General features: G+C 42.1%; 1 protein-coding gene and 1 long non-coding RNA gene across 4 annotated transcripts in view; one reads left to right on the top strand and one right to left on the bottom strand.

Annotated features, from left to right (window-relative positions):
- LOC146064049 (uncharacterized) overlaps window positions 1-7,080 on the top strand; it is a 25,552-nt gene extending 18,472 nt beyond the window's left edge. The window contains exon 3 of the long non-coding RNA XR_014471738.1: window positions 6,911-7,080. This is a non-coding gene — a long non-coding RNA (uncharacterized LOC146064049). The remainder of the gene's footprint in view (window positions 1-6,910) is intronic.
- Window positions 1,773-27,034, bottom strand: CFAP206 (cilia and flagella associated protein 206). Of its 3 annotated transcripts, none has more exons than XM_083177098.1 (13): window positions 26,893-27,034; window positions 26,498-26,610; window positions 18,694-18,777; window positions 12,923-13,013; window positions 11,291-11,479; window positions 10,608-10,766; window positions 9,244-9,452; window positions 7,764-7,883; window positions 6,881-7,079; window positions 5,804-5,944; window positions 3,598-3,791; window positions 2,636-2,779; window positions 1,773-2,030 (listed from the first exon to the last, which is right to left on the bottom strand). In XM_083177098.1, the coding sequence occupies exons 1-13, from the start codon at window positions 27,008-27,010 to the stop codon at window positions 1,797-1,799; spliced, it is 1,995 nt and encodes a 664-aa protein (XP_083033224.1). In that variant the 5' UTR covers window positions 27,011-27,034; the 3' UTR covers window positions 1,773-1,796. The 3 variants fall into 3 exon arrangements, with proteins under 3 accessions (XP_083033224.1, XP_083033225.1, XP_083033226.1); XM_083177099.1 differs by having other exon boundaries at window positions 26,897-26,988; XM_083177100.1 differs by having other exon boundaries at window positions 26,498-26,606; window positions 26,893-26,978.

Below are 27,034 nucleotides of genomic sequence, written 5' to 3'. Positions count from 1 at the left end.
AACCTACTTTCAAACTGAGCCCCCGTTGACATATCTTTAATGTACTGGATTAACTTTCTTTGAAGCTTATTTGGAGATTGCCGACATCCCTCCCCCCCCCCCCCCCCCCCCCACCTTCCCCTTTCTTCTTGCTTCACTCACTCCCCCTTTATTTCTCCCACCTTTACTCCCCCTGTCCCCGTTTCAGGTCCCCCCCCCCCCCATTCCCTTTTTCCTCATAGCTCGTCGTCGTCGTCGTCCCCCCTCCTTCCTACCCATGATCAACCTTTAGGTCTTTATACGCAAATAAGTATATTTAGCTTCTAATAGTATTGTATCTTCTCAGACCTTTCTCAAATATCAACCAGCACCCATATGATATTTAACATTGTATCTGTTTTATTGGATTCTTGATTTGAAAAATTCAATAAAAAAATTTTCTTAAAAAAAAAACAAAACAATGCAGTAGGTTATTGGTTAAGTCAGCTGCCTCTTCTATAAGCTGTAACAACAAGGGCCAATGGTACTTCCATCTCCTGCCACTGAGCAATTCTGGAGTTATTCAATACATTCTATCAACATGACAGTCTTTCTTGGTGTGGCTGGTTAGATTTGGGAGAGGGTCACTTGAAGGTGAATTCTGTTTGCCTAGCTTCTTAAAGTGTCCATTTACACAAACTTACATGAGATCCCAGTATAACCTGCTATTCCAATAGCTCCCCACTGTTCTCTGCTCTCCTCATGCTCAGCAACATCCTGGTTTCTTTCTCTTTCCTGCAACTTTATTTAACAAAATGCAAAAAGCACAGTTTGGCTGGGAATGTCCATTCCCTCCATCCTGGAGGGGTATTTACCTTTTAACAGAGTCCAGGCTAATTCAAATAGGCAATTTAATGTATGCATACATATATCACACTTCTATTTGTCTCCTATTTGAAACTAGGATGCAATACAAAACATGATAGACCGAATCTGATTGGTTTCTACAGGCAACATTGCCTCTTTTTTTTTTCTTTGGAAAATGTACACCTTGGATGGTTACAGGGAATAAGAGGTTTCAAGCCTTGCTTCCTTCAACTGCCCTGGGGAGTTTTTCTTTTTATGAAAATGCACAGGGATCTGTACTCTAACAGGTAACATTTGCCATAAACAAAGTTCACATTTCCCCTTAAGCAAAGAAGTGGTAGAGTAGTGTGACCAGTGGTTCAAGAAGGGGAAAGGGGGCCCAGACAGTTTTGTCAGTCCTGGGTCCAAAATTTCTGATGGCAGTCCAGGCCTCTCTCTCCCTCAGTGTGTCCAATGATGATCCCACCCTCCACCCTGCATCCCGCACAAAATACATTTATTTTTTTCTCCTGGAGGCTCAAGATTTCAGCTACATTATGGGGGAAATTTACTAAAGGAAATTTGTAAAAAAAATAGGTGTATTTGTATCCAGTAATACACTAATTTTTGACATTTACTATCCCGAATATATGGCAATTCGTATTCGTATTGATAGCACATCAATATGAATACGAATTGCCGTATTTTTGGGATAGTAAATGTCAAAAATAAGTGTATTTCTGGATACAAATACACCTATTTTTTTTACAAATTTCCTTTAGTAAATTTCCCCCTATAGGTCAGGGGGCAGGGTGGAGGCAGTTGAGAAGCCACAGCCATGGGTCCTTATTCCTCATAGACCCTGGTGCACCGTCATTAGTTCCACCACTGCATTCTACACTAGTAAAGTGTATGCTATTTATTTTAGACCAGTGATACAGTGTAGTAATTAAACGTTCACAATGACCTGATATTTACACTTATTGCTTTATTTAAGATTCCTCAACATCTCTTGTTAGATTCACTTTAACCATGTATGTGGGCTTTGATAACCCACAGCCACGGAGTCCTGACAGGAAGACCTGTGGCTTCGGAACGTTGCTTGAGTTATCCTGTTTTGTCTGTGTGCCCACTTGTTTTGGTAGGTACATCTGGGTGAAGTTTTCTCTTCTCATGTGGCTGCAATGTGTCTGCATGGAATGAGTCACTTTCTTCCGCAAATTAGTCTGTGAGAAAGAATGCAGATATTACACTGCCCAAGTTTGCAGTCAAGAACAACTAACATACTGTACATTTACTTTGGCATGACCAACTTATACAGAGCCTGAAGGTCATTTTCTACAATATTTGCGATAATTTTGCACATGAAACAAAAGTTTGTCTACACTGAGCCATCAGAAAGTTGACACTAATGTTGTGATCAAAAATTTTTGGATTTCGGAATATATTTATAATATTGGATAGACAATAAATAGCTTGCGACCAAAAGGTAAACATTGAAAAACTGCTATCATGCATTAGGTTGACATTGACAAAAGGTCGACATGAAAAAGTAGAAATTTGTTTGTTGCTTGTTTTGTGTCAGTGCAACACCTGTCGACATGGGCCCTGCACTCGGCCCACTTTATCGTTCCCAATCGAAGTCCATGTGACTGTTAAAGCATGAAAAAGTCAGAAAATTTGAAAAAGTGAAAACTCATGTCATCCTTTTCATGTGTTGACCTCTTACTTGTGTCAACACATGAGCACATGCCATTATTTTCTATGCGATTGAGGGATTTTTCACAATAAGTATGAAGAGACACGCTGCTTTAACAATGTTCATACAAACCAGTTTAATTGCTTTCCTCCGCAGTTCCCATTCATTCCACTCATATAACTTGACAATGTTGGCTTCCAGAATATGTGTATCCGTTTGTGTGCTGCTATTACATTTGGTGATTGGTTTCATCAGCAATTTTTCAGAAGCGTGGGCCTGAAGGGGAGTTATCATAACCATTATGAGAATATAAAAACAGAGACATCTGACTGAAAACATACAGTATTTCATATTAGGGTTGTAAAAAGGAAAACTGGGGCATATAGACAAATATTTTGAACCTTCTAAATACAGAAGGTTCTACAGGTGCTCCAGGGACAGTGGGGGACTTTCCCTCCTTTTTCGGTGGGCAAACAATTTGTGGGAGTCTTCTAGATATCCTTGGAGGGGAGGCAAGTATGATTTGCATAAATGCACAGCTTGTTTTCTAGACATGCACAGTTCAAATTTGCATCCAGATATGTTTCCATACATCTAGCCTCAATATGCAATGCAGAGTGAGATGCAAGCATGTCTGTGCAACTGTGCTGTGTCAGGCATCTTTTTTTTTTTTGCTAAAAATGGATCTTTGTTACATGACTAGGACACACCAGCCTCCTGGTGGCATCAACCACCAATCACTGGGAGGGCAATAAGCAGAATTCGATTCAGGAACAATGCAGAACTCCCTGGCTGGACAGGTAAGGAGCCACCGCTGGTAACCACTGTATCAGCCCCAGAATACACAAGGCACATTGTAATAAGGAAATAAAAGGTTACCTTGAACCCAATAACCCAATAACTAGCTATCTTCAATGGCTTTGTCTAACAACTAGGTAAAAGCATTTTAAATGTGCAAATATTGAGAACAATCCCAATTACTACCCCAATAACAGTATAGTAATAGAAGGGAAGACAAGACATTACCTGCTACATTACATACTGTTGTGTACAATGAAGCAGTGATATTACATTGAAAAGAGTGGTTTCCATACCTGGGAGTAAGGAGTGATGGATGCAAACTGCTGGTATAGCTCCAATAACTGTATCAGTTCTGCACACTGTTTAGCTTTCTCTCCAATTAAATTAATGTATTGATCAGGATCCTGAGCAAACAAGTAGGCAGCTTCCTTGGAGCTGAAAACATAATATCTTTCCCTGTGTTTTAGAATACCAATGCTTGGATTTCCTAATAAAAAATAAATATTTTAGAATGAAGCAACCTATCATATGTATTTGTACAATTCTAAACTGTGCTACACAAGCCTAAAGTACATGGACTTTTTAAGTCTAGTAAATATGAAACAGCTGGCTGGAAGATTACGTATACAAAGTTGCCGCCAGCCCGTATGACTGTAGACAATTTAGTTCCATATGCTAATGAAGCTATGTGCATAGAGCCGCACAACCACTGTTTTTCAATCCACAGCTGTAACCATCTCATTACTATAGGCAGTTACAACCTAAACCACACACATAAAAGATGCATGCTTCAGAATAGCACAGAACCATGGTTACACACTGGATCAGACAGGCCATCTGGCACTTCTAGCAAATGCCAGAAGGGCTGATGGGCTGGTCCTGCCTACAAGCTTCACCAAGCAGCTCCACCTCCTAATGCTCTGTTCAGCTGCCTGCCACACTGAGATGGGGGGGCCAAGCACCCAGTCAGTACCTGGTTATGCAGTGATAGCGCTGCCACAAAAAAGTTATTTTGCATGTATCTGCTAATAAGCATCCCAGCTGACACTCAGTAACATCTGTTTTACAAATAAAATAAGATTTGCCTATTGTATAAAATCATATTGAGCAAAACTGCTCTGGTAACTGGAAACCACCACCTCGAGAGGAATGTGTCATTTTTATTCAGATAATCCTCTTTTGTGACCAAACAAATTGTTGAGTAAGAGATTGGATGGACTTGAACCAAGAGTCCAGGATTCCAATAAGCAAAGCTTGAAGTCTCCAGAAAATCTTGGGCAGGGTATCCCTTTTAACTACATTTACTATGCCCAGCCAGGACAATTTTTTATGGCACCATATACTATAGTCGGTTTTAATTACCTGAAGAAGCAGAGAGAAACTTCGAGACGTCAATTGAGACAAATCGTGTGGAAGCTGTACTCCTAAATATGTTATGTGGGAAGTGTTCATACAAAAGGAACTAGCTATTACAGGGGGTGGGGTTGAAATATTTAGAGCATAGGATATGGATATGTTGACTTTAAAGTTGAGGAGTTTACCAAAATGATCATGCTAATGCATTAAGTGTGAAAGAGAGGAAATTGCATTTGTTATATATCCGCAAAATTGCTAATTGGTAATCTCTATCCCCAATTTTGAAACCTTCTATCCGATCTTTAATCCTGATCGTCCTGGCTAAGGGGGATAATGGCCAACCTGGTCTCATCCCATTGCATATGGGAAAGGAGAATCAAAATAGAGAAACTTTGCTGAAAGTATACCTTCATTAGAATATGATTACACAGCGCTTATGTAACATTTACACTACCTCCACTGGGATAGGTTGGCAAGGTTGAGTTTAGAGGGTACTATATCATCATCTAATCATAATTTTATTTATATAGCCCTTTATCTATTATAGGATTCAAGGCACTTAACCGTATGAACATAATACAGTACATAGACTATGAATACAATAGAGGGGTTTAGCTTTGCATGAAAGACAAAAACAAAGCAGATACTACATGGGATTTGGTAGCCATAGGGGTCATCAATTGCAAGGATTATAATCCTAACCATGAAAATGTGAGGCAACCATGTAAGGCAGACTACTTAGAGTGGGCAGATTAGGCAATACTTGAAACTAATGACTGATAGGAGAGATATAAATACTTTCAGAATTATCAGAATCGTGTATTTTATCCTACACAGACTAGCAGGGGAAGCAGCGATGTTGGGCACACTACATGGAACCAACACATTCAAAGATAAAATGAACAATGAATCCACTGCATAAAGAATTTCATGGGCTACCTACAGTATCCTGCCTTTCAGTGCCTGGCGAGGCTTCCATCTAGGGAACATTACGTAGGGTACAGAGGGAAGTTTTAGAACATGTCTGTTCTTGTGCAGCTTCAACATCATATGAAGCCTGTCAAAAACTTGGTTTTCATGCGTTGTCCAGACCATACAATCCCTGATGAAAAATAAGATCTTATCATCAAAGTCATACTGCACCTGGTAACAGTAGCCCATCTCTTGTAGCAATAGTAAAACCACAAAATCCATGGTACTGAATTGGAAGTCTTTCATAATTAGCTGTGGTTTCTTGGAAAAACCACTCTTGAGCAAGAAAATCTGATGGATTTACCAGAGTCCCTAAAGAAACAGAATAAAAAGAACCTCAAGTCAAAACTACACTGAATTACACATTACACAGTTTCAATGTACATATCTGTGTATGTGGTGCTATTTCTGTAGAAAAATAGGTTCAGGAACCCTTGGGGTGGGTAATGTGAGAGGAGCTACAGCAGATGGTGCATAAACCAATAAAAATAAAAAACATTGAAAATAATAATAACCGCTAACCTGAGGCGCCCTTGCAAGTGTCCCAAGGCACCCCAGGGTGCCATGGCACACAGTTTGAGAACCACTGTTTAAGCATAAAACATGCTTAATCATCCATATTTGTTACTATTACTGAAAAATGCTTTTAAGTATATTTTGCACTACTTTCATCACATTTTTACCAATTTGTTTTTGTTTCTTGTCACAAAATAATTTTCAGCGTTTTTTATGATATAAAGTTATATAATTTATTCCCTTAAAGGAAATTAAAATATAGATGAAATATGGTTGAAGGTAACAAAGCTGTCCTTTAAATAACTGTTGTAAATATAAAATATTTTTTTCATTTTTATTTCTGAACATTCATCTCAAAATATATGTCAAAGATAACTAATTTATATTTCCATAGTAACAGTGCCGCATTTCCAACTAGGCACGTGAGGCATGGGCCTATCGGCAACACCTGCTGGTGGTAGCAAGGCAGATAGGGCTTTTGCATGGCTGCCATCTTCTGAGCTATTCCCCAGGTGGACAGCAGGCTTTAAGCTCTTTTGCATGACTGCCGCCTATCCAGGAATTCCTTGGGGTTTTGTTTCTTCCAGGAGTTCTGCACCATAGGACTACTGCCTCCCCAGCCTTGTGCTGGCTGCTATTAGCTGATGCAAGTGGGCATGGCGATGACCAGTTAAAACCATTACTGTGTGTGTGGTTCATTTCTTTATTATTTATTGTGACTCCTATTCTCACCTGTGCTTTCTCTGATCCTTTCTTCATCAGTTTTCACAGTAATTTCACTGAGAAGTGGCTGGATGGTGTGCTCAGGGAAGAGCTCTTCATGGAATCCTAAAAATGGCTGCAAGTTTGCAGTCGTATTGCTGAGGACACTTATCAATACAATCTCATCCTGGAAGCTGTTCCAAAGCTTTGACAGTGCAATAAAAAGCGGCTGAAAGAGATGCAACCTCTATTAGCTGAGTGCTTGTAGGAAAATGATAGTCTTGTTTTCTTTTTCCACTGCATTTACCAGATCTAAATCAAGTTCTTCACTACACAGGGGATGATTGGCCATAGCATAGACTTTATAGGGAAGATTCCTGGGAGGCCAATGCACCTATGAGGCCACCTGGCCGTTTCCCTCCTGTCTCCCACACAAACAACCTCTGCCTGTTTACAGAGCAGAGCACCCAACACTGCAAATACTTACCTAAGGCTGGCGCCAATCTAGATCCATTGTGATATCTGTTAAAGGGCCTGGAGTGGATGCTATCTGTGGGTGTAACAATTTCTGGGGTGTTACTGGGCTGCACTGGGGGAGAGGCGGGGACATTTGTGATATATTTGGGATTATGGCAATGAGTTGTTTGTCTTCTTGACGGAGGTTTTGGGGTCTGTGTGCAGTCTCAGGGAGGGGGGGGGGGTATTATTTGAAATGTGGTTTGTCACAGCAGCTGTAAGGTCTGGGGGCCACTAGACTGACAAGTGTATTGAAACATACAGTTTCCATAAAAGGTATAGTGATGGATTATTCCCACCTATTTTGGTCGTGAATACATTTTTTTACAGGGCCACTATTAGTTCCCAATCCTCCTGTGTCACTACTAACATGGTATAGCATACACTTATTACTTACATAGACTTGTGCAGTGGGAATTGCTGTCTTTGACTGGACAGTGGTCCTTAATTGCTCCATCAGTGATCCATACTGTTTATCCATCATTTCCATTTGTTGCGCACAAGTGTTGATATCAGACTACAAAATAATAGATACAGTATTAAGTTTTCATGTGCTGACACAAGCATAAAAGACAGCTCCACAATACAGTTCAACCAATGCCATGGTTAACTCTTGTTCCAGTGTATTATAGTTCATAATTGTTTTAAATTTAAACAATAGATAGAGCAGACTATAATTAAATGCATTGTTCATCACCATCTCTGGTATTAGGACATACTTTTAACATGCTTTTTTTATTTCATGACTAATTACCAGCCTGTCAAAATGATGGACCAACAAAACATGTCAGCGCCAAACAGAGCAACACTTGAATTGCGCAATCGTGCATCATCTAGTAACTGCCGGCACACAAATCACTGATAGTGATTGGTGCTCCTCCTCTGTGTCCTAGACTCACCACTTTGCTGGGCAGGCGGCGCCATGACTGACTGAGGGTAGGAGCAGCTGGCTGCAGAACACAGTGCAGCGCGGACGGGATGCGTGGGCACTGGCTTTAGTGTGGAGGAGGAAGGTCAGAGGAGCAGCAGTGGGCACTGGCAGCCCAAAATGGTATATGAAAATGGGGGAAAGAGGAAAGGGTTGACAATGTGGGGAAGAGGAATGCTATTCATGTGGGCATTGTGTGCGCAAGCGGTGTTAGTCCTGTGGACATTATCGATACTTATGTGACCATGCCCCTACATCTTTACCATGCACCTTAAGCACGCACTTTTACTTTGGGTTGGGGACACCAATTCACTTTCAAGCACACAGCGCCAAAATGTCTAGTTACTGGTACTGGTTGGCAAGCATTGACTGGTGTTTTATTTGCATAATAAAAACAACTAAAAGCATTGCTATTGTACACTGAGCACTGGAGCTTGCGGCATTTGTACAACTGTGTGTGACTGAGTGAATATGTGTAAATGTGCCCATACATGGTACAATATAACGGATACATCGCACAGCACAAAAAGTAAGTGCTGCACGTACTTTTTGTACTAGATTGTTCAAAACTCATGGTGCCTATCGCACGGTGTATGGGCAGCTTAAAAAATGTTGCAATACAAGAAGCTGCAGCTTTTCTTCATGCTAACTTCAGTTGTGCTTCATCTGTGGCTAAGGACCTAATTCAAGAGGTCAGTGCAGATCACTCAAACAACAGTCTTGCGGAAACCACAGGCTCAGTCAATGATAGTGTGTCAGTTCCACTTGAGGGGAAGGCTGCCGCAGCTCCATGATGTCGCATGCAGCCAATGTGACCGGAAACATGGCTGGCCTGCACAGAGTTGATGTCCGAGCGATTCGCACTTTAGCGATGTGCCTGCAAAAGTTTGCACTTTTACCTGAATATGTTACACCCACACAACCAATTGTTACGGCACACAATACTTACCAAAATTATATTTAAAAAGACCTCATGTTGCCTTGCATTGAAAAGCGCTTCTTTCATCTGGGATAAATTTAACAGATTACTTTTTTCTGCTTTTCCATCCATCTCTTCAATGATAGCCGTGTACTTGTATATCATCTCCTGACATGACTGCAGCTCTGATTCGATATGCTTTGTGGTGGCCGGTATTGCTTCTTTCAGAATACTTGGCACTGCCAAGATAACCAAAATGTATTTATATCCATTTAAATGGACATTGTTAAAAAAAAAAAATAATAATTATTGCATAGATTGTATTGTGAAGACCACTGTCATTAAAAGGTCCAATCCGATGCGTATTCCTGTGTGCATCAGATTGGAGCCTGGAAATCTTATGTGCAGCACATAAGATAAATCAGGTTCAGATGTATCAGCGTACATCACAGGTGCTTTTTTAGCACCCACAATGTATCTCATCTGATCAGGGCCAGGTGTATGCCAGCGGTGCCACCACTGGCACACACCTATAGTCTGCAGAGTGGGGAAGCGCCGGGCAGGAGAGGTGCTCTCCCCTATCTGCATCCCCTACTGCAGTGGCAGGCAGGCGATTTGAAAACTCCCTTACAAATGAATGAGCTCTTTCAGCCAATCATCGGCCGCCTATTCATACGCATGGGAGTTTTCAAATCCGCCCACCCCTACCAAAGCTACCAGGAGTCATTTTACATCAAGTGCCAAAACGTATGAAGCCCTCCCAGGGATCAAAAAAAAAAAAAAATTGTGTCCGACTTGTCCTGTGTATGGGGACCTTTAGAGTACCAAAAGATTGAATTAGAATGAATTAAACGTTTAGGGTGTTAACTCTAGTGCTTTATGTACAACAATGAAAATGACAAAACCATATTAGAGTTACTTAGGGCCTTATTCATCTACCAGTGTCATCACTGGGATGCCCTGCTGTTTATCGAGCAAACCTGAATAAGGCTCTAAGTTGGAGACTGTGCTGGCCATTGCACATACAGATGACATAGCCTTGAGGTATGTATTGGGTAATTATTTTGCAGCAGAATGAACACTTGACTAACTAGGCTTAAGGTGGCCATACATCTACAGATCGATTGTCAGATTGGGCCGGTTGGTACAAAAACCCAGTAATATCTGAATGACAGTTTTTGGCAGTTTTCCAGCATTTCAAAGCAAATGGTCAACTGTCATTTACTCTCATTATTTACAAAGTGGCAGCTTAGCAAAGCCCAAAATTTAGAAGGATAATGCTTTTAACAGATCTTTATAAGTTTCCAGATAAAACATATTCTAATAACAAATAGGTGGAAAAGGGTAATCTATTCTAGACCATTTAGAAGTCAAAATACATCGTTCATACTTACAATCATCAATGCCCTCGCCACCTTTCCCACAGTCTTTGTTGAACAATCTAATTCCAGTGATAATCATGGTGAGTTCCTTCAGCTGTCGTTCTTTGTCTTTCTTTACAAGAGAAAGAAAGGTTCCAAGCTCTGTATGTGGGAATACACTCTGAAGAGCAGCTGTCAAAACAAAAACTTACAGGTCAAACAAAATATTTTATGATCAAACACTGGGGTCTATATTTACTAAGCAGTGGGTCTCCAATTTTGCCAGAATTGTTATATTGGTGCACACCTACCCACTTTTATGGTCTTCTTTCCAGGAGAAGCCTGGAGATGAGATACTGTAGTGGCAGTACAGGGTCATGCTATCTAATTAATAAACCTGACTGCTGTTTGGTCAAAATGCAGCCATTTATGATTCCAAGATAGGAGGAGGGGCTAAATGTCACAAATTTGCTTCATTTAGCCCCTCATTTTATACAGAGCTGCAAATCTCTGATATAATCTCCTTATTCTACCTGCTTCGCTAGCAAGCGGGAGATTCTGTGGGTGCGGGGGACTGTAAAAAAAAAAAGGCGAGTATCTATTGGTGGCCATACCTTTATTTTCTGTCAAGGAATGCTAACTACTTTTTGACCAAGTTTGTCTTTGCCATAATTAATAAACTTCTAGATTTGGTTTTTGTTAATCTTTATGCTGACCTGTAGCTTCTCTGACCACCTTGATTTCAGTAGGAGATCCAAGGCCAGATCTCAGTAGCACATAGCTGACAATCTTGCGATATAAGCTTTCTAGCTCTTCCGCCATTCGAGCCCGACTGTCAGTGATCTCCCTGAGCACAGGCGCAAGTCTTGATTCCAGAACCCGATGATGTTCATCCAAGAACTCACCTGTAATGGTAATGCACAACTAGTAACCTCTCTTTTTACAGGTGAACACTGGTAATTAAAAAATAAAATAAAAGATACATTTTGATGAACAAATGCATGTATGATAGAACTGGTTACTTACCAAAGGGGTAAAGGGCAACAGGCTAAATCTCTTTATGGCACTTACAGACTCTTTGATATGGTAAAGGTATTGTACAAACTAGTAACATAAAATACTGGCATATGACTATTAATATGATCAACTTTGAAAATATAGGTTTTCCTTTTTGCATACTAAGGGGGGTATTCAATGTCAGGGGAACGGCTTTCGAGCAAGCTCGACAGCCATGCCCCTGTCCCGTTCTCGTTTTGCTCGCCTGGAGCTCTGCAGTCGGGATTCAATGTCCCGGCCGCCGAGCTGCGAGAAGGGGGCGTGGCCGCAAGTTAATGACAAAAATAGACGAGCTCCGGCCAGGAGCTCGCCTATTTCCGGCTTTTCTCGGCAGAACGAGCCCGACAGCTTGTGCTGTTGGGCTCGTTCTGCGCAAAACCCCTGTTCAATGCTGTCGGGGAAGACAGCATTGAATAGGGCCCCGCAGCCATCTCCCCCTTCAGGAGATGGCTGCGGGTGCACGACAAAGATTGAATACCCCCCATAGGCTTCATTGTCCGGTTATAGCTCTTTTGTGTCTTCTAAATTAATGGTTTTGTATGTTTGCATGAAGATAGCTTTCCCATAGGCTAATCATTACCGTAATTACTATTCTACTATGCTAGCTTACAGAGCACTGAAGAATTACAGGGGGTTATAGAGATGTGTTTGGAGTTGTATTGTGCTTTGCAAAGTACTGATTATCGGAATGGGTCCTGCGGTTGATGGTCTGCTACCGTTTGGGGGCGGTGACAACCTCCTTTTTCCTAAAACACAGGTGCACCGCCACCATTTAGGGAAGTGGAAGAGGACAGTGATCTCTGTGGTTGCACAGAGATTTCCTGGTCTCTGCAATGGGCAGATTGCATGTCCCAATGGGTGCCACCCGATGGTGAGTGAGTGATTTGATGCCTGGGGGTGAGCAACTGATCCGATGCCTGCATCCTAGCACTAGGAGAGATCACTACTGCAGCAGGAGGCATCTACTTGCAATAGCACTATCACGGCTTCCAAGGAAGAAGAACTCCAACCACATATAGGATTGTCAGCCTACTCCAGCAGCTTATTTAAATAATGTCTAATGTTGTTAAAGTGTAACAGCGTTAGCGTTCTCTCCAGGACAATGTGAGCATGATTCAGAGTTGAACAGATGTCACGATTTCCGCAATACGTATGCTCCATAGCTGAGAATGCACAACTGCTGTGCGCAAGCTCAGAATGCGGCAGATTGACCTGCTGTGAGTTGGATTTTCCTCTTACTATAATGCTAGATTTTTCCAAACTGACAAGCTGAATTAATGTAGTCACATCACCTCTGTTTGTATAATTCAGGTCAAAGTACACTTGCATCTTTATAGTTTCCAGAGAAGGGCTTCTTGTATCAAGTAGTCTCTCCACACAAAGCTTTAAATAACAAACAATGGGGAAATTATTTTCTGCATATTTAAAAAAATAATAATAATCTTTATTGTGATATGATAAGCACATGTATCAATAAGAAAGCATGAACAATAAAACAATTCTAGATAGATTTCCAAATATTCAACAGTGTGTGTATATATATTGTATTTCTATATGAGACTCTGAAGATCTTAATAATATCTTCCTGCTAGCATAGACAGTTCATGGACAGGATAAGTACACCTCATGCTGTACACAAACCGGAAAATAATATAATCTTTAATTAATCCTTAGAATATAGTTTCAGTATAGTTTCAGGTATCAAGCGACCCACTGAGACCAGGGAGCAGCGGACTACAGACAAGCAGCATTCAGTCATTTACAGGTGCTTAAAGTGAACTCTGTACTTAGGATTAATGTGCTGCTAAATCGGAAAGTCCATGGCATGCTAAACTGGGGGGATACGGTCATTTGGTCTACAGCATGATGGTAGACAGTCATTAGGTCGACACCATTAGGTCGACATGGGAAAAGGTCGACATTGTTCTAGGGCGAAAGGTCATTAGTTCGACAGTGTCTAGGTCACAGTCAAAAGGTCAACATGCGGTTTTTCACAGTTTTTTAAGCCGACAGGCAGTATTTCTTGCCCTACCATCCACTAGGGCCTGGTGGCAGAATAAAATAGTGTGCCGAGCGTAGCGACCCGACGCATAGCAAGCGATGCTGTGCACTTTAAACTGTGTCCATGTCGACATTCAGGTAAAAAAACAGTGAAAATCCCAAGTCAACCTTTTGACTGTCGACCTAGACATTGTCGAACTAATGACCTGTCGAACTAACGACCTTTTGACCTACAACCATGTCAACCTTATCTCATGTCGACCTAGACCCATGTTGACCTTTTCCCATGTCGACCTAATGGTGTCGACCATCATGCTGTAGACCAAATCATCACAACCCTAAACTGGGCTATTTGGCAGGTTTTTTAATGAGAGGTGTATCTGTAATACGCATGTAGAATGATGTATTCAACTCAAACCATTTGAAATTTGGCAAGGCCAGTGTGATGTCAGTCGGCCAGTGTAGGGTTGTACCGCCGGGTTGACCATACACACACAAAAACATTGGTTGTGCAGCGGGGCCAATGTCATATACAGTAGCTGTGAATGACACTGTTCACAAACATATCGAGTGTACACACACCATGACTAGGTACCGATATAGCATGAGTCACTTGAATAAATAAAAATCCTTCTAAAAAGTGTACCCAGCTTAATTTAATGATCCCTAGCTGCTCCAGCTTGGTAGATGCAGCTGATAACAAGTACTGTATGTTACACTGTATTTCCCTATTACTCAACACAACCTGGCAGATGATACATTTACACAACACAACTTTAGATCTTGCTTAATAGAATCACATATCTGTTACTAGATTGAAAATAGATAAAAGTGGATTAGTTTATATGTCTTTAAACTTCACTTCCAGTGTTTCATGGGCATCCCTATGAAAATGCTGGGCGTTCCCATGGGATTGCGTGCGGGACGAGGTGGGCCAGGCATGGGTGGCTGACGTCACATGACATCAGCCGCCTGCCTTGTCCTCGTCCCGCTGCCTGCAAATATAAGTCAGTCTCCAATTACTTATATTTGCAAAGGCAGGGAAAATCATTTGATGGTTGCCAACCAACCATCAAGTGATTTCCCCTGCTGTGGGCACATGCGCGGGGATGTGTTTTCGTGACACATCCCCTCGCATGGTTGCAAGGGGAATCAGCGGCAGGGGGCCTACATTCGTCGGGGAGGCGTTACAAGGACTCGGTAAACTGAGAGGTTTGCAGCTTACGGGGTCAACTAGAATCAACCCCTATGTATGTAGCGGGAAGTCACCTTTCTCAAATATATAACCAAAGAATGTACCAGATAAAGGATATTGGGCAGATGTATTAAGCCTGGCAAATAGATAAACTGGAGTTTAAGTGGAAGGAGATTACGCACCAGCCAATCAACTCTCAACTGTCATAATTCAAACACAGCTGATTGGCTGGTGCATTACCTCCTTCCACTTTAACTCCAGTTTATCTCTTTGCCAGGCTTAATACAACTGGCCCATTGTAACAGGATTAACGAACGTCAGCAATGAGAGCTTCATAATTAAACAAAGAACAGTAAGTTGTCTAGGTAAACATGGAGACTTGCCAGTTTTTGTGATGGGCTGTAGTTATTTTAAAGAGCAAATACATTGGGGGCCAGATGCACTAAGCTTCAAAAGTGATAAAATGTAGAGTGATAAACAACAAACCAATCAGCTCCTGCCTGACATTTTTCAAACACAGCCTGTGACATGACAGGTAGGAGCTGATTGGCTGGCTGTTTATCAGACCGAAATTGCTTTACTGAGAGAGCTACTGTATGGATAGAGGAAAAATAAATAAAAAATTCCACAACTCTGGCCTCTTTCTCCTGATTCTATTCTATAAAGTTTCTAGAACATTTTTGTAGCAATACTGATTCACTGTTGGAAACCATTTATATGGCTTTGAATTTGGATTTGCTTCATTCTTGGTGGTGATGGCGTTACCCAGTGCACAAGGCGTTTTAACTCAGGATCATACTGGAAGATCCAAGTTTCAACACAAGTAATAACTTTATCTAATAAATGAGAAGCCAATTGAAATTTGTTTCAAAATGTTTGTGCAAACTTGTTTTCGATTCTCTTTATGCTCGACATTGAGATGTCTTGGAACAATCTCATGAAAAACTTTGGCCTATGCTTTGTTAGAAAAGCAAAAAAAGCAGACAAATAGGCAAAAACATGGTGCACTGTGGGGGGGCAGCTGTAAAATGCAGTGATAAAAGCTGGCCAAACAACTGAACACCTAAAGATTTACTGTCTGATTGGGCTGGTTGGAACGACAATCTGGTAAGTTATGGGAGCAAGTGACAACTGACTAATTGCTCAAAAACACTGAAAAAACAACAAAAATGGTGAATCAAATTTGTCTGAATGACCATTTTTGTCTGCTTTCCAGCATTATGGAAAAAAACAAATAGTCAATTGTTATTTGCTCCCATACGTTACTAGATTTTTGGGTACTTATGTAGTATCTGGGCTGCCGATTTTGTGATTGTATGCCTTACCTTAAGGCATACAATCAGATGCGATGCGATTTTGCATAGGATTCAATGTTAAGAAGGTCCTGTTCATTTCCCCACTATCCAAGTGGACATAGAGTTGATTTTATATAGCGTGGCGAGCGCAGCGAGCCACCGAGCCCGAAGCGTGGCGAGCGCACGCATATTTATTAAAAAGTATTCTGTGTCCCCTCGCGGGGCTCGCTACGCTCGCCACGCTTCGGGCTCAGTGGCTCGCTACGCTCGCCACAGGTTTATATCCAACTCCATGCCCACTTGGATAGTGGGGAAAGGAAAAGGACCCCTTTTTCCCATTGAATTCTATGTTAAAATGGACTCAGACCATTTTAACATTGAATCCTATGGAAAAATCTTGACCATCGCATCGCATACGATTTGGTCGCATGCGATGCGATACGATGCGATGCGATCCGATTTCTAAATCGGACGCCCAGATACTACATAAGTACCGATTTTTGTTCCAACCAGCCAGATCAGACAATAACTCTTAAGGTGTATGGCCAGCTTTAGATTTGGGTAGTGTGCTAAAACTGAAATCTAAATTGCAGTGTAAAAATAAAGCTGGCTAACATCTCTGGGCTACATGCAGAAGCAGCCAGTATTTACGCTGCACAGAAAAAATATAAATGCATTTGCTACCCTTGCATGGCAACATGGTTTGTTCCAGAAACAAAATTACTTTCTGTTTGCATTACTGATTCTGGCACTATCTATACCAGTGGTTCCCAAACTGTGTGCCGTGGCTCCCTGGGGTGCCTCGGGACACTTACAGGGGTGCCACGGGTTGGTGCTCCAGGACCAATTCAAATTATTTATGATCAATTATATATGGACAAAATCAGTGCTAGTGGCTGCCAATCATACAATATGTGTACAATCAGAAGCAAATCATGCCCTTTAACACATAGCTGCACCTAAGAATCACATATAAACAAAATCTACTTCATTTTATATATTTTTGGGGGGGCCTAGGGGTGCCGCGGAAAAATTCTGATACTCTGGGGAGCCGTGATTCGAAAAAGATTGGGAACCCCTGATCTATACTATAGAGGGGTATAACTTGCAAATGTATTTTGGCATAGTCCAAGGTCAGTGTTCCTCCCACTCTGTTTTAACTAATGCAGTATGGTTCATTTTTACAAATATATTCTTATTTTTAAATTTAGGGTATAGAGTAATGTAGCGTTGGATATAGAGGGGTCAGTGATGTAGCGTAGGGTATAGAGGGGCCAGTGATATAGCATGGTTTAGAGGGGACAGTGATGTAGCGTAGGGTATAGAGGGGCTAGTGATGTAGCGTAGGGTATAGAGTGGCCAGTGATGTAGCATAGGGTATAGAGGGGCCAGTGATGTAGTTTAGGGTATAGAGATACCAGTGATTGCATGTAGGGTATAGAGGGGGGAATAAGGTTATTGGGTCACCAGCAAGTTGTTAGACAGTCATTAGGTCATCACCATTAGGTCAACATGCATTTAGGTCGACATGTGTCTAAGTCGACAGGGTCATTAGGTCGATTATGGGGTTTGTCACTGTTTTGTGAGCCGACATGTGGTATTTCATCCACTAGGGCATGGCGGGAGAATAAGATAGTGTGCCGAGCGTAGCGAGGCACCTAGCCCGAAGCATGGCAAGCGCAGTGAGCCATGCGAGGGGATGCGGTGCATTTTAACCTGTGTCGACATTCGGGTCAAAAACAGTGAAAAACCCCATGTCGACCTTTTGACTGTCGACCTAACCCAGGTCGATCTAACCCATGTCGACCTAAATGCATGTCCACTCGCAAATCCATATGCAATTGCCAAACCACCAAAAGGATTTTGCAATCTGTGCAAGTGTGATAAAGGTGTGAGGCTTCCACTAATCTGTAACAGAGACAGGCTGGAAGTGGTCATCACTGATGTTGCAAACCCTCCTTAAAAAGGCCTGGGCACGCCTGAGTTTTACAGCCCCACCATAAAACAGCAGGTTACCACCCCAAAACACCATCTTTCTGTCAGAAAATTAGGATCATACGCATTTTCTGTTGTTATTTTCCCTCGCGCATGCGCAATTCAATTCGTACACATGCACAGTCGTACGATAATTGCTCAGTTTGAGAAATCCCTAGTTAGTGATCAACTTTTAGTACACTATTACTGAATTGAGATGCAGCATGCAAGAAAAGGAATGCTATCTGGGTAAATTAAAAAAAAGGCTAAATATTTAAGTCTCCGCTGGACCTCAGTGGTCTTCCTCCAACAGATACACACTCAGTGACAGCATCTGCTGCACACACTGCTCAGTGATATTGAGAAATATATATTGCACTCCAGTCGATTTTTATGCACATCTTATTTCAGATACAAATTTCAAACTCTGAATGTTTCTAAACCAGGCACATTAATTATAGATCTATAACTCTTTAAGATCTTACATACAAAATATTTTTAAATAACCGATTTTACTAAAAGAAGAAAATTATTATTCTTATACAAAAAAAAATATATATATATATATATATATATATATATATATATTGCACGTTACCTTGATCAGCTTCTGTACATCATTTTTTGTTAGAGTTCGATCGACATTAAATCCATTTCTAGGGTCTAACACTATAGCTTTTACCTAAGATTTGGAAGAAAAAGTGTCAAATCAAATAATAAAAATAAATCTAAAAGATATTTTGAACAATCCCTTGATTACAAATGAAGTAGGTGCAGAATTATTTTTAGTAACACCATTTTAATTTAATAAATACAAGAGGCTATTTAGGTTTTAAAAAATAAACTTCCTTGTTAGTGCCTAACCCCAACCTTCCATCCCCGCAGGCTAACTCTAAACCACCACCAAGATCATTATAAAGCCTGTCATTCAATAATACACAGTGTTCGAGTTTACACGAAAATGAGTAAAGTATCTGTTCTTTTGATTTAAAGTATCTTTATTAGTTTTACATAGTATAATACAAGATACAGAAAAAAGAAAATTAGTCACGGTCTTGAATAATGAGGGGACAAAAAAACAGTCCACCACATACTTGCCTACTTTTGAAAACTAGTTTCAGGGAGATTATAGTTGGAAGTAGAATTTTGGAAAGCGCCCGATTGAAGGGGCGGGTCATGCTCCTCCCAAAGGACGTGTCTAGTTCCATTATATGGAGAGATTGTAAAAAGAGATTGTGATTGTGGCACCTAGAAGCGTTGGTGTGTACTGCTACATCTGAGCGGAATCTTGTAAAATGACTTATATCCAAATGTAGATGAGCCCAAAAGCAGTTAGTAAGAGCTACTATACTTGCTAAAGTGCTGGGAAATGGCGCTGATGATTCAATGTAAATGTATCTATCGCTCGTTCCTTTTCCCCAAAAAATGTAACAGTATAATGTGGGCTAGGTGAAATGAGGGAGATTGCTAGACTAATGAGGGAGAGAGGGAGATTGCTGTTATTTCAGGGAGTCTCCTGCAGAATGCAGGAGAGTAGGTAACTATGGTCCACCATGAGTCCCAAACAACAATATCATGAAAAACACATCAGAGGGAGAGGACTTTGATGAGTAAATGAAGACATAATGAATACAAGACTATCAAACTGTCTAGACATACTGTACATAATCAGAGATATTAATTATTAGAATGTACAAACTGACGGAAAGATGAGGCTGGGTAAGGAAAGAGGGGGCAAGGGTGTACTGAGGAACATTGCTAAAGTTCCTAAAACTGTGAGCTCAGACAGTTAGTGGTATCAATTCATAACAAAATCATTCATTCTCAGAGTTGTGTGGCACATGAAATTTGGCCATGAGCAAGCATGAGGTGACAAGAAACCCATCATTGACAAAACAGATCAATACAGATGACAAATATAGAGTGAAAAGTAATCATTCATTGGGAGAGACCAGTAACACTTGTGATCACTGTGCTGGATTCAGAGAATTGATAGATAAACTTACATGAGATCTCATATGCAGGCCGGAGCCAGCAGCCCACACAGCCAAGGACAACGCGGTCTCTGTTGTAGTGATAGGACAACAACAGCTACAGCTGTTAAAATCGATAGCTGCAGGTGTCACTGCCCTGCGGATCAGCATGCTATCTTTTTGATAGCATGCTGTCATTTACTGCACCCCCCCCCCTTCCCCCCCAGTGCCAGATTAAGCCTTCAGGGGGCCCGGGGTACTTTAGACAGGGGGGCCCCCTTGCACTTATCATTACTGGCCGCAAACTGCATGGGAGAATATTACACTGTCAAAACACAGAGTAAAGGCAGAATAAACTTGGTCAATGGGTAACTGCAGGGGATATACAGTATATATATATATATATATATATATATATATATATATATATATATACACATACACACACACACATACCACATGAAAAGCCTGCGTTTGTCCCTCTGCACCTTACTCTGTAGGAGACCTCACAGTCCTAGTGCTGCCTCTGATTAAAAACCCTCCCATGACTAAGCTGCTGCTGCTGTTCTCCATGGGCCTGAGAAGCATGTAATGAGCTCCACCAATCAGAGCTCAGTACAAACCTCTCAGCCTCTGCCCTCTGGTGCAAAGTGTCATGACTCTTAGTCAACTCCCCGTAATGCACAGCACACTCATGCAATCAGTGTGCCTTGGCTCCCGATGCTCAGCACCATTAATCATTGTCACATTGACAGATAGGTGAAGCTGCAGCACTACCCCACTGCCATGCACAAAACCTTTAGCTAAAAAAAAAATATATATATATATTTTTTTAAAAATACATGCCAACCACAGGGGTCCCCTAGCTAGAGGGGGGCCCAGGGGCACTGACCCCTTGTGCCTTCATTATAATCCCCCCCCCCCCCTGTCATACATCGGGTACAAATGGTATCAATTCACATAATTTGGGCTGATACCAATACTCCCCCATAATGGCGATAAATACATCTAACCCATTGTTGCATATGATAGATTATGCTCCAGCCAATCAGCTCCTGTTATTTTTCAAACACATGACAATGAAGAACTGAACACAGGATGTCAAGAGCTGATTGGCTGGAGCACCATTTATCATGCTGACACAGCCTGTAAAATGACAGAAGCTGATTAGGGTTTAGTCGAAAAATGTGATCGTTTTCAATTAATTAGTGGGCTGTTCTCACTGATGCAGACTTTAGGCAATGTCACTATGCTTAAAGTCTGGCATGACCGGATATTTCAGGTAGCCAAAAAGTCCAGAAATCATTGAATACCCCCATATTTATTTTATTTATTAACAGTTTCTTATATAGTGCACACATATTCCCCAGCGCTTTACAGAGAATATTTCAACATTCATCTATCCCTGCCCCAGTGGAGCTTACAATCTATGTTCCCTACCACATGTACACGCACACACAGACATTCTAGGGTTAGGAGATGAGGAGATAATGTGCAAAGGAACCCCAAGATGTCATCTGCCTAGGAGTCTCCCCAGGGTTTAATCCAGCACTGTGTACCAATCCTGTGATAAAGTGGAGAGAGGTAAAGTACCGATCAATCTGTAATTTTTGTCACATAGGGGCCCATTTATCAATGAGTGATAAAACTCATTGTAACTAATAAAACTGTTTGTGTATGATAAATGGTGCTCCAGCCAACTGTCATTTTTCAAACACATGAAGTAAACTGAACACATAAGAGTTAGGAGCTGCACACATGACAGACAGTTAGGAGCAGAATGCCTGCAGCACCATTTATCATACGCACGATTTTTATCATTTGTTTTAACACCATGATAAATGGGCAACATAGCCTGTAACATGGCAGTTATGATCTGGTTGGTATGTACTTTATATCTGTCCACTTATCACTCTCAAAGTTTTAAGGTCACCATACACTAGTCCGATTTGTCCTAAGGACAAGTCGGACCTGATTTGCCTGGCAGCTCCTGTGAGGGCTCACATACAATTCGGCACTCAATGTGCCATCTTTTTACATGTGATAGGTCGCATGCAATTTATGTCCCCCGGCATCACCCCTGAGAACCAGGCAGGGAGAGCCAAGAGCAGGGCTAAGGGAGAATACAAAATACCCATAAAAATGAATGGGCAGCCACTGATTGGCTGAGAAATTTCAGTGGCCCTTATTTATTTGTATGATTTTTTTTTTTTAATTCGCCCGACTCCCCCCACCTGGCTCTCAGCACCCCCTCGCATTGGATGCTATATATCACGAGTTCTAAAATGCACCCGCGATGTGCCGCTGACAGCATGTCATACACATGCGATTTTGGACAATTTCACCGGATATGTCAGCCCGCTCTGCTGGAATCAGGTGAAATCGGGCCCAAATTGCATAGTGTATGGGGCCTTAACCGCCCCAATGTGTCTCAATTCAAACAACAATCATTCAGCATTGCAAAATACTCAGGTTTGCAGCCATGTGGAAAATCTGGTTTTAGCAACTGAATTTTCCATAACTTTATTTAGTAAATCTAATACTGAGTACACACTTGAGAGACAGGCATTTGTTTTGACATTGGAATGAATGACCGCCAGCTCAGACTGTGCTCATTCACGCATGTGTATTTCTGTGCATGCGCAGGCTCCTGTTGCGTGCGGCCACGGCGAACAGATTGTTCGTGGGCGTATGCCAGCAACATTGTGGGTGGGGGGCGGTGAGGGGCACGGAGTGGCAGGCTGCCCCATTACCATATGGGAACGCCCAGCCTGGGCGTTCTCATGGTAATGAGGCATGACGGACAGGCAGGGGGCAGGCAGCTGATGTCAGCTGCCCGCCTACTTCCCCCCAAGCAGACACGCATCTGTAAGGCTCTGAGGCAGCCTTACATATACGTGTGAGCCTTCGCCATTGGCGACCATCAAATGATGGGGCGGATCCCAGCAGGCTGCAAATGGATGTTACTGTGCGAATCAACCAGAATAATCCCCTGTAAGTACACACTGGAGCGATGTTAATGAAGGACAAACAAAAAATCATGTTCCGGACTCTAGTGATATCATCATGTTCAAAGTGCAGCACAACACACCTAATGCCGTCACATATGACCACAGGATGCTCATATTAGGCATACTCACTAGCTATTTACAGTAGGTGATATATATTGTTATGAAATGCCTTATATGCCATATTATATGACATTTTGCAGTCTATTTGAAAATTTGGTACTTGTTTCCTAGAACGGCCACAATCGCGGGCATCGTGTACCTTTAAGTTAAGGTACACGATGCCCGCGATGGACCCGATTTCCTTTGAAATCAGGTCCATTTTGCCGGCAAAGGGGAAATCGCGGGCATCGCGTCGGTCACGACCATTAACATTGGCCCCGACGCTACCGACGCGATGCCCGCGATTTTGCCATAGGCTTCATTGTTAAAATATTTTTTAACATTGAAATCGGGAGCATCGCGTCGGTCTTGTGCCATTATAATGGCACAAGGTGAGATGGACTTGATAAAGTCCATCTCACATAGTAAAAAATGTGAAATGGGCCAATATGACCCATTTCACATTATATATGGCCCCGTCGTCACCCCACTATTCACGTGAACCCGAAGCGCGGCGAGCGCAGCGAGCCCGCGAGGGGCGGCGGTGCGCGTCCTCCGACCTTTTCATTCCCCTACTATCCACGTCGGTGTGGAGTTGAGAATATATAGTGTGGCGAGCCCGAAGCGTAGCGAGCCCCGCGAGGGGACGCGTATACCTGTGAAGTTATACGCGTACGCTCGCCACGCTATATATTCTCAACTCCACGCCGACGTGGATAGTAGGGGAATGAAAAGGTCGGAGGACGCGCACCGCCGCCCCTCGCAGGCTCGCTGCGCTCGCCACGCTTCGGGTTGTCGTCAATCGTGGGGTGGAGTTTACGCTGTTAAATTGGGGGTCTAGGGAATTTTTAACATTGAATCCAATGTAAAATCGGGTCCCAGGGACCCTATTCACATTTGATTCAATAAAAAAATCGGGTCGATCGCATCGCATGTGACCAAATCGCATGCGATGCGACCGACGCGATTTTTTCGACACGACCACCCCGATGGAGATCGGTGTGGCCGTGCTAGGAAACAAGTACCGAAAATTTCCAAAAGCGGATGTTAAATTTGCCAAAATTTTTTGTTTAGCATTTGGCTAAGCACAACATAATACATGCAAAATGTATTTCCTAGCATTTACCTAAATAACATTTGCCTAGTATGATTCAGGGGCAGATGTAGTAAGCATTGAAAAGTGAGAAAATGAATAGATTTATTTATTACCAGGTAGGTACATAGCGCACACATATGCTGCAGCGCTTTACATAGAATAAAGTCAGAGCCGGCCTTAGGCATAGGCAAACTAGGCAGTTGCCTAGGGCATTTGGAATGCCTAGGGGCACCAGCAGCTTCTGCTGATTAAAACGATATGCAACATGCCTATATTCTGTGTGTGAGTGAGGCTGTATCTGCATATGAAATTGTGTATTCATGGAAATCACTGTAACATAGCATTCCTGTACCAGCCACAGTCGCATACAGAATATAACCATGCCACATATCATTTTAATCATGGAAGCTCCTTGTGTGTCCTGGTCACATAACAAAGAAGATGAATTTTCAGCAAAAAAGGCACCCAACGTTAGCAGAACTGGCCAGGAGCTGCATGGCCTATTGAGGCAAGATGTATGTGGAAACATCTGTATCCAAGCCGAGGCAGAGGTCACAGTGTTAGCGGCTGTGCGAGTGCGGTCTGCGGGTGGGTTGGTTGTGCAATAGTGTTTGGCATATGTGTAAGGGGCATTATGTGTGTCATTATATGTATGAAGGTCATTAATAAAGGTTGGCATAATGTGTAGGGCATTATGGTTATAAGGCAGGGGTTCCCAAACTTTTTGGAATCACGGCACCCTGGAGTATCAGAATTTTTTTTGTGGCACCCCTAGGCCAAAATTTTCTTATTGAGTACTTTAAAAAAAATATATATTAAATTAAATAAATTGTGTTTATGTGTGATCCTTAGGTCCATTTATGTTGTGAGGGACAGTATTCACTTCAGTTTGTTCTCATATTGTACGATTGGAAGCCATAAGCCAGTGGTTCCCAAACTGTGTGCCGTGGCACCCTGGGGTGCCTCGGGACACATGCAGGGGTGCCGCGGCTTGGTGGTCCAGGACCAACTCATATTATTAATGGTTAATTATTTATGAGCAAAACCAGTGCTGGTGGCTGCCAATCATAGAATGTGTACAAACCGAAGCAAATCCTGCCCTTTACCACATAACTGCCACTAAGAATCGCATATAAACCCAATCAAATTAATTTTTTTTGGACCTAGGGGTGCCGTGAAAAAAATTCTGATTCTCTAGGGTGCCGTGAATCAAAAAAGATTGGGAACCCCTGCCATAAGCACTGATTTTCCCTATTACATTGACCATAAATAAAATTAATTGTTCCTGGACCACCATCCCAGGGCACCCCTGCATGTGCTCTGAGGCACCCCAGGGTGCCGCGGCACACAGTTTGGGAACCACTGTTATAAGGACATAAATAATGTGTGTCATGTGTAAGGGGCAATACTGTGTGATATTATCAGGGGTGCCGAGAGAAAGGGGTAGGGAGTACAAATTACCCAGGCCAAAGTCTGGTGGAAGGGCCCAGTGGGGGCCCCGGTCCCCCTCCCCTTAAGTGACAGCAGCAGCTGCAGCTCTTCTCCTCTGCCCAGCACACACTGCTTTGTGCTGGGTTGCAGTGTGGCCATAGAGCTGCTTAAAATACAATATTTTCTCAGGATTTTTTTCTAAGGGTATAATGGGAATAATGTGAGAAGTAATGTACATAAGGTAAAGTGGTACTACTGTGTGATGTAACGTGAATAAGGGACACCATCGCATGATATAATGTGAATAAAGTTGTACTACTGTGTGGCATAATTTGAATTGGGGGAACTATTGTGTGGCCATGCACCTTCCCAGCAAGAACACACCCCTGTTTGTGCTGCGCACCGAATGTGTGCGCTGTTTCTATTTAAAATATTTTGCTGGTAGGAGAACCAAAATGATGATTGCTATGATGAGGGTTGATGGTGCTGGGAAAGGGGAGCAGGGTCAGAGGCGGAACTAGTGGCAGTGCTAGGGGGCACCAGCCAAAATCTTGCCTAGGGCGTCATTTAGGCTAGGGCCGGCTCTGAATAAAGTATAACTGTCACGTTGCAGGCTCTGTTCGAAAATGATAGTTAGAGCTGGTTGGTTGGTGGTTTATCTCTCTTCATTTTATCACTTTTCATGGCTCAGTACATCTCCCCCTCACTCCTTCAAAATATGGTTTTGTGGATAACAAGTTATGGCTGGCTATACTGTGTAAGTGTTAGTTTATGGGACAGAAAGTTACTTACCACAAATGCAACCATTGTTTCAGATACCGTGTGACCCTTTGCAGCACATTCTAGAGCAATTTCCCGGATAATGTTCTTTATTACACTTTCAGCCTGAGTGTGTGACATACTAGCTGAGAAAAATAAAATCACCACATTAAATACAATAGATCAAATTTTTTTTTTAGAAAAATCTATGATTTGTGCATTAACAAAGTTATTTAAAAGTTGATAAAAATAAAAAGTAAGGATTTAGTAAAGGGATAGGTACACACATAGGGTATGCCATGCATGACTACTACTGCAGCAGCAGCAGTACCACCACCACCACAGACCTACCAGAAGGCAGCCATTCACATACTACTGTATATTGTAGCAATGAGAGCTAGTTACAGTATATTGTGGCACAACATTACCTACTGTAGGCGGATGTACCGATTTCCGTATACTACTAAATGCAATTGCCAGTGGTAGCCGGGCAGCTGTGCCGCTCTGATAACTTTTCGGCGCAGATTGTTTATAAACCGTCACCATGGAGATATAACGTAGCGGCGAACG

Source organism: Crinia signifera, chromosome 3 (genome assembly GCF_055691185.1).
Source record: "Crinia signifera chromosome 3, ASM5569118v1, whole genome shotgun sequence".
Lineage (NCBI taxonomy): Eukaryota > Metazoa > Chordata > Amphibia > Anura > Myobatrachidae > Crinia > Crinia signifera.
Note: the sequence above shows the minus strand (reverse complement) of the source record. Positions and strands in the feature narration are given on the sequence as shown.

Excerpts from the sequence above, each read along its gene's own strand:
- CFAP206 (XM_083177098.1), bottom strand. The coding sequence starts at position 27,010 with ATGGTGACGGTTTATAAACAATCTGCGCCGAAAAGTTATCAGAGCGGC. Across the intron at positions 7,080-7,763 it reads TTCCCACTGCACAAGTCTAT|CCGCTTTTTATTGCACTGTC; the intron begins GTAAGTAATAAG and ends CATCTCTTTCAG. Across the intron at positions 5,945-6,880 it reads AAGGATCAGAGAAAGCACAG|GGACTCTGGTAAATCCATCA; the intron begins GTGAGAATAGGA and ends CTGTTTCTTTAG.